This window comes from Microtus ochrogaster, chromosome 10 (genome assembly GCF_000317375.1).
Source record: "Microtus ochrogaster isolate Prairie Vole_2 chromosome 10, MicOch1.0, whole genome shotgun sequence".
Taxonomy (NCBI): Eukaryota; Metazoa; Chordata; class Mammalia; order Rodentia; family Cricetidae; genus Microtus; species Microtus ochrogaster.
In genome coordinates, this window is record NC_022016.1 from 69,387,325 (window position 1) to 69,396,018 (window position 8,694).

At 42.2% G+C, this 8,694-nt stretch overlaps 1 protein-coding gene across 1 annotated transcript in view; it reads left to right on the forward strand.

The window, feature by feature from the left end:
- Positions 1–8,694, forward strand: part of Lepr (leptin receptor) — a 76,618-nt gene that overhangs the window by 64,136 nt on the left and 3,788 nt on the right. Inside the window, exons 17-18 of the mRNA XM_005353471.3 lie at positions 680–785; positions 1,910–1,985. Of these exons, the coding sequence (XP_005353528.2) occupies positions 680–785; positions 1,910–1,985 (182 nt within the window). The remainder of the gene's footprint in view (positions 1–679; positions 786–1,909; positions 1,986–8,694) is intronic.

Sequence of the window (8,694 nt, forward strand, 5' to 3'; positions counted from 1 at the left end):
GTGAACATGGTAGCTAAAGCAGCAGCAAGATCATCACATCAGGCCAGAAGGCTCTTGTAAAGGCCCTGAGGCCTTAAGCTACAAGACACCGGTGTGTCAGAGCTACTGAGGATAAGGATCGGTGGGTGCCGCCAACACAGTCTGCAGGAATAGACAGTGAGTTCCTCACAGCAACTTTAGTTGGTGCTCTGACTCATAGAGTTTAAACAAAGATTAGAAGGAGCGGCCTGGCAAGTACAGGCAAATAATGCTAAATTTCCAGTATGATTACTAGTCAAAGCAACTATTAAGGTGGCCATAATGCATTTTTATTTCTCCTTTAAAAATACTTACTTATTTTAATTTTTACATGTATGGTATTTGCCTGGACATATATGTGCACCAAATGCATTCCTCATACCCTCAGAGGCCAGAGAGGGAATCAGATATCAGCTATCCTGGAAATAAAGTGATAGACAGTGGTAAGCTGCTGTGTGGGTGCTGGGAGACGAACCCCGGCCCTCTCCAAGAGCAGCCAGTGCTCTTACCCCCTGAGCCATCTCTACAGCTCCTAATTTCTTCTTTTATAAGTTTCTGTACGTTTGGAGATAGTGCAGAAATTGGAATACGTGTTCTGAGGATGGTTTTGCAGAACAGTCTCCTGAAGCGGCTGATGGTTTGACTTGTGTCTGTATTTCAGATGGTGTGGACAAGCAGCAGAGTGACGCGGGGCTCTATGTGATTGTGCCCATAATTATTTCCTCTTGTGTCCTGCTCCTCGGAACACTGTTAATCTCACACCAGAGGTATCGCACTGGGTGCTAAGCACTTTTGCCATAAAGGACGTAGCTTAAGCGTATTCAAAATTTGACATAAAACCTAACTCACAGTATTAACTAGCATAAGAGTATTGAAAATGTCTTTATATGTATATGTACATGACACAAAAGGAGAGGTTGTTTTCAGCAAATGATTTTTCATTTTAATAGGGCGACAAAACCTTGAAGGCAGAATTCAGCTTTAAATTTTTTTCTTTTCTTTTCTTTTCCTTCCTTCCTTCCTTCCTTCCTTCCTTCCTTCCTTCCTTCCTTCCTTCCTTCTTTCCTTTCTTAGCCAGGGTTTCTCTGTAGCTTTGGAGCCTGTCCTGGAACTAGCTCTCATAGACCAGGCTGGCCTCAAATTCACAGAGATCCACTTGCCTCCGCCTCCCGGGTGCTGGGATTAAAGGCTTGTGCCACCACCACCGGGCTGAAACAGTTTTTCTTTATATACATCCAGTAATCAGTTGACATGTAACAAGAAACCCTGGACAATATATTCTTAGGTTTGGTAAAAATGGCTTTTAGGGTTCTGCAATCTGAATTGAAGATTTTAGGGAGATCTCAAGACCTTACAAGTAGCTGTTGCATGGTGACCAGAAGCAGTTCATCATGGCAGCAGGCAGCACTCTGCCCGCCAGAGGACAGAAAGCTCCCGGGTATCTGACAAATGGCCGCGAGTTCCCTGGTGGCTCTGTGGGAGCCAAACCACTTGCTGAAACACCCAGCTCACCAGCTTCTCTCACTCATGTCAGATCCATGGGAGCTTTAATCCTCCATCAAATGGAGGGAAGACATTACAATCTTCATCGCTTCAGTTGAAGGACAGGGGTGGCACCCTAACAGTGGGCCCAGGTGACCGATGGCCATTTAAAATGTCTTCTAAGGAAAATCTGCCTGACACACAGCTTTCAGTAAGAAAGGGTTGGTTATTAATTTCTTCTTCACAGACATTCAGTGAGATCGCTTTGCGGGATCAAATGTAAACACGGGTCCGGCCCTAGAGAGGCGATCCAGCCCACTCATGCTGGCACTGTGTGCTCGCTAGCTGTTAGTGTGCCTTTTCATTTTGAGTGTGTTTCTAACCACAGGGCTTCATCTCTCCTTTACAGAATGAAAAAGCTGTTTTGGGAAGACGTTCCAAACCCCAAGAATTGTTCCTGGGCACAAGGACTTAATTTCCAAAAGGTCACTGTTTATGTATTTTAACCCAGAATATTTCAGGTTGCATTTTAGGTAGAACTTCCAGATCTTTCCACATCTTTAAGGCTTAGAAGGCTTTGCTTTGTCCAATTCGTTTTGACGAGTCTGTTCATCATTTGTCCTTAGTAATAGCTGGGTGTAAGGCTTTGGTCAGAGGAGACAAAATTCAGCCTTCATCCCATGAGAGCTGACAACACACCTATCTTCTTTTCTGGTCATGGTGAACTAAGGAATAAATACTACAATGGAAAGGAACAGCATAAACGGAGAATAGATAGTTGACTGACTTTTTTTTTTTTCAGTACAAATGAGCTGTCTTTAGGCAAAAAAGCTCAGAATCGATATTATGTTTCTACTACTTAATCGTCATAATTACTTACAAGTACGTGTAATTTTCAGATGCTGCAATCGGAAGGATGCAGTATAAATAAAACTCAGCGATGGAGATTTGTAGTTGAAAGAAAGATTTTCAACACTTGCAGCATTTAAAGGTCTTAATAAGTATCAGTTATTGTTTTATGCTACTGTTTACATATTTATACATGATAGACTTTGAGTTACCCCTGGGGTATTCTGTCATCGAATGTAGGAGAGAAAAACAAAAACTTATGCTGGTAAGGTATCTTATTCTAGGCCCAGGATTAGCTTCCCCAATTGGAACTTATTCTAATTGTAGCTATTCTAGATATTGACACGACCCATGGGGAGAAATATGTTTTCTCTTCCAGCCTAGCACAGATATATAGGCATGGAAAAAATGAGAGAAATTTTGTAGAAAACATCTTGCTGGGAAGAGAAAAGAGAAAAAAACGGTTTTTAACTCTTTCATTTTTTAAAAAATGCTGTCAGCAACCCACTAACCTGATCCCCAGCCTTCAAATGGCACGTGACTTGCAGATAACAGGCTACAGCTTTGCAACTAGCCCATGAGAAGCAGGTCCCGGTGCACACACCACCACAAGCAGCTTAGCTGCCTGAGTCAGAGTCTCCCATCAGATGAACTAGCAGCCTGTTTTCAGAAGCGGCAGCTGTGCGGTTTTGCATACAAGCATGCGCTCTGTGGCATCTTTGCTTTCTCCAATGCTAGCTTCTTCTGCCTCTGACTCCCCCGCTGTGCCCCCCCCCCCAGCCTCTCACCCGGGGCTCCTTTTATTTCAGGAGTGCTCCTGAGTTGTTTTCAACTCACAAAATACCACTCTTCTTTTTCTTCCACAACTGATTCATGCGATCGCATTTCTCGTCATCGTGGTGGGCATCTCGGAGGCACACGCTCATGATCCATGGATGTGTGCAATGGGCACAGAGCAAGTGTTTACAGATGATAAGGAGAGATTGCCGCGGAACTCTAGAACGGGCTTTTAAGACATCCTCCTTGTCTTCTAAGAGCAGGGTCCACGAAGAGTGGCTAGGTGGAAGGAATCAACTTCTCTTTTGGCTTCTGTGACACTTGTTCATTTTTCACTTCCCATGTATTCATTTTCTCAGTTTGTAATTTTACTGAAGACCTGTCCTTTGCCAATCACTTTTGCTATACCTTGGGGCTATAGTGGAAAGAAACCCTCTGTATGTTCCTGGATTGTACAGTCTGGTGGGGGACGATAAACACTTACCAGGTCATCATTAGAAATCACTTCGCAGGTCTAAGCTCCAGTGTGCTGAGGGCTAGGATGTGGAAACCTGTCTTAGAGCATGGATGGGTATGAGTGGGCATGATTAAGAGATTGACGTTTGATCTGGTTGTGAAGGTGCACACCTGGAATACACATCCAAGGTTTTGGAAAGCAGAAGGAGGGGGGGCGGGTTGTGAGTTCCAGGGCTGCATAGTGATTTTGAGGCCTGCCTAGGTTACATAGAAACAAACAAGCATAAGAGAAAGAAGAAAGGTAAAAGAAGAAAGATAAAAAAAAGAAAGAGGAATGGAAAGGTAAAAGATAAAAAAAAAAGAAAGAAAGAAAGAAAGAGGAATGGTATTTCAGTCAGACCCGGATGATGGAGAGTCGTTACCTGACTCCATGATGTTAGTGTAGATACTCTCACAGTCAACTGGTGATGCGTTCTCAAACTGGAAACACAGAGAACAGACTAGGCACATTTTCCTCTTACATACAAAGTTTTCTTTTCTAAGTTAAAACAACCAAATGCCTATCTAAATAAAAACCATAAAGCTTCAAGGCAGTCATTGTGCTGCCTCTAAAGGAAGCCAAATTCCTCTCCCCGTCCAGCATGGCATGTTCGGCATTTTATCTTCATATTTTTGTGGAAAGGAAATCTAACTTCTACTCAAGACAGGGCGTGGCCAGACTGACCTCAGCAAATACAGTTTGAGCCTGTACCAGATTAACGTGCCCTCCTTTCCAAATGCCTGGCAGTAATGAAAGGACCTAGGTCGGGTCAATCAGTAGCCGTCTTTAGTCTCTGGCTTACCTGGTGTCTCACTTCCCCCTATTGGAGCTGATTATAATGCTGTATTTATCAGATCATCTGACAGAGATTTTAAGTAAATTGAAAGACCACCCTAAACTTCCAGAGTCTTGGAAATTGGAGTGAATTTTAAAAAAGATTTTATTTATGTGTGTGTGTGTGTGTGTGTGTGTGTGTGTGTGTGTGTGCAGGTATACACAGATGCCTGAAGAGGGCACCAGAGGCCCCAGAGTGGGAAATGACAGAAGCTACCTGACCTGGGTTCTGGGAAAGAAACTCAGGTTCTCTGGAAGAGCTGGAAGTGCTGCTAACTGCTGAGTCAGCTCTCCAGTCCCTAATGTGTAAATTATTTTTAAAAGACAGAGGGTTATGAATATCCCATTTGTGAGAGACTTCTCTTTACCTTTGCAAGTATTTCACTTTCTCTTTTTCAGTATATGTAGTGTCTATGTATTTTTTAGAGTGTAACAAAGATACACTATTAAGAATCAATGACAAGACAGGTTGAGGGTGAGTTGGTAGCTTGCCCTGACTATATACCCAACCGGGTCTTATTAAAAAACTGGATTCAAAACCAAGTCCCTCTGACAAAGTGATAAATAATCCTTGCCTTCAGTTTCATATTACCATTGTGTCCCCTAGTGTGGTTAATACTCACTAAATGACACACTCAAAGATAAATGAGATGCTCAATTGTGTGTTACATTTATTTTAACACAACAAAAAAACCCTGTAGGTACAGGATCTGACTATGCATTTTTTCTAGAGACCATATATGTAAAAGACAAAATCTCCTTTATATTTACAAGTGAACACATGGTGAGTATCTTTAGACATCTGAGAAATGAAGGTCAAAACCACGAAGTACCCTCCACAGCTTGTGGGATGTCCATCTCAGCAAGTGAACACTTAGCATCTTTAGATATCAGAAAAATGCAGGTCAAAACCACGAGGTACCCTCCACAGCTTGTGGGATGTCCATCTCAGCAAGTGAACACTTAGCATCTTTAGATATCAGAAAAATGCAGGTCAAAACCACGAGGTACCCTCCACAGCTTGTGGGATGTCCATCACAGAAAAGACAGAAATATTAGTCAGTAGGGACACTGAAGCTTTCTGACTGCCCTTAGGAATATAAAAACGGTGCAGACTTTGAAGAGTCTGGCAGATCTTTCCATCTGAAACCAGCACTCAGCCATCTACCCTAACATTTCTACCAAAAGAATGAAGAAACTTTTGCATGAATGTTTATTTATAAAAATTCATAAAAAATTATCAATAATAGCCAAAATTTGAATAAAAAATCCAAATGACCCTCAAGTAATAAATGAATTAACAAAATATGGCATATTCATTTTAAGACAAAGAAATAGACAGGCAAATATATATCCCAGGGCATAATGCAAAGGAAACAGTCAATAGAAACCCAATGTTTTCAAAAACCAATTCAGATTCAGTAGGTTTTTTTGTTTGTTTGTTTGTTTGTTTTTGGTTTTTCAAGACAGGGTTTCTCTCTGTAACAGCCCTGGCTGTCTTGGAACTAGCTCTGTAGACCAGGCTGACTTCGAATTCACAGAGATCTGACTGTCTCTGCCTCCCAAGTGCTGGGATGCGCCACCACCACCCAGCCTGATTCAGTAGTTTTTTAAGTAATATATTTTAAATTCATAAATTTACTTTAATTTGTTCTTCAAATCCTGATTTGGGGGAGCATTACATTTTATGAATGTGCCCTATACCTATAAGACCTAAACATCTAAGCTCATCTCTAACTTTTCCCTAAAATTAATTTCCTCCACTTTTAACATTTTCATTTCTTTCGCTTATATTACATCAAAAGCAATACTGTCTTAGACAGTGTTCTCTTGCTGTGAAGAGACACTTTGACCAAGACAACTCTTATAAAAGAAACCATTTGGGGCTGGAGAGATGGCTCAGAGGTTAAGAGCATTGCCTGCTCTTCCAAAGGTCGTGAGTTCAATTCCCAGCAATCACATGGTAACTCACAACCATCTGTAATGAGGTCTGGTGCCCTCTTCTGGCCTGCAGGTGTACATGCAGACAGAATATTATATATTATAATAAATATAAAGGAAAAAGGAAACAATTAAAAAAAGAAACCATTCAACTCTGAAGGCTTGCTTACAGTTTTAGAAATTAGTCTATTATCATCATGGTGAGGAATGTGGCAGGACACAGGAAGGCATGGTGCTGGAGATGTAGCCCAGAGCTTTACATCCTGAACCAAGATGAAAGACAGAAAGAGAGACATTGGGCCGGGGGTGGCTTTTGAAACCTCAGAGCCCACCCCCAGGGGCACACCACCTCTAACAAGACCACACCTACTTCAACAAGGTCACACCTCTCGACCCCTCTAGTCCTTCTCAAACCATTAACTGAGAACTTAGCATGCAAATAGATGAGCCAGTGGGGGCAATTTTCATTCAGCCTCCACATTCCATTCCCTGGACTTGCAGCTATATCATAATGAAAACTGCATTCAGTCCAACTCAAAAGTTCCCAGAGTTTTTCATAGTCTCTACACTGTTTCAGAGTCCAAAGTCCATGTCTTTTCTGAGACTCAAGGAAATCCCTTAGCTGTAAAACCTGTAAAAACCAAAATCAAAAAGCCAATCACATGTTTCCAACATACAATGGCACAGAATATGTATTGCCATCCCAGAAGGGAAGAAAGGTAGCATATTGAGGAAATGTTGGCCCAAAGACTGAAACCCATCAGGGCAAACTCCAAATTCTGCATCTCCATGGCTGATGTCAAGGGCTCTTCAGATCTTCGCTTCCTTCCAGCTGCATTGACTGCAGCATGCTTCTCTCTCCTGGGCTGGTTGCATGTCATGTCTGCAGCTTTCCTGGCAAATATCCCAGCTCACCATTGGCCTGGTGGTGTCTCCATTCTGTGAACTCAGCCTAGTGAACCCCCCTCCTCTTTCCCATGGGGCAGCTCATCATTTTCCACCTTTCTCTGTTCTGAGCCGCCCACCACCCCTGCTGGCAGGAGGCATGGCTGCCAGTGTTTGTTCGGGTGCATGCCCTGGCCCTTCTGTCTGCCTTTGAAGAGCTGGAGAGGAATACAAGTGTGTAGTTTTAGGAGAGACTATTGACACTGTAGTCTCCTGCCTCTCTCCTCCCCCAGTCGCCAAGACTTCCAACTGTGTTGCCTTTAATCTCAGCAGGTCACTTTTCGGTCCCTAAATTCTGTCTTCATCCTAGAGGATGCTGTCAGGGAATTGACAGGTTTGCCCATCTGTGCACTGCTCTGTGACTTTCTGGGTGCTCTGCAACTTTAGAAAAACTTACTTATTTTTTCTTCAAACAGAAACTTTTTGAACTACCTTTATTTTTTTTTTTTAAAGGAAAGATTGTTATTCCTCTTCTCCGTTTCTCGCATGCCTATCACATCGCTTTAATTTCCCAAAAATCAGCCCCCGGGGAACAAAGTCTATTGTCTTCCTTTTACTTTTTTCTTCTCATCACTTAACCCTTATCCTTTCCCACCCCTCACACTCTTCAGTGTTACTGTTGATTTTATCCCCCCTTTCTTCAGTGAATCCTTGTTCTTTTACCTATTCTGCTTCTGCTGCCGAAGTCTTCCCTGCTAGAGTGACCGGCCTGTCTTTAGACTATCCCTGGCATTCAGTAAGGAGAGAGAAGTCCCTCCAAGACCCTGGCCCTCTCCTCTCCTATGTACATCACTGAAACACAACACAAGAACATAGAGTCTGAGTCCATGGAAAGAGAGGGGTTGGAATCTTTTGTCGTTGGCTTTCTGCATGACCATTTTATTTTGCTTTCTTATTTTGTTCTATTTTATTTAAACAGAGAACGGACATTCTTTGAAGTCTCTCATGACCACCACAGATGAACCCAATGTACCAACTTCCCAACAGTCCATAGAGTATTAGAAGATGTTTACATTTTGAAAGAGGGAAAAAAACCCAAACTATTGTTTGAATTACTAAGAACTAACATATGATGAACTTAATAGAGACATGTACGTTTGTGGCCACTATGTGGGTTTGATGTAGTTCATTTGGGATATATGCTTAATTATCAGAACACCTAAAGTTTGATATTAATAATCATGGTCTCTGCTTTCAAATTTTTATTTTTCTGGTCATAAAATGTTAATGGTGTGACTGTTGTGGTCAGAACATATTCTGTTTCCAAATGTGGTAGAAATGTAGTCAAGATTGCTGGAACTAGGGAGCTCGAACAGGCAACTTCTGACATCCAGCTTTGCAAAGACCCCCCC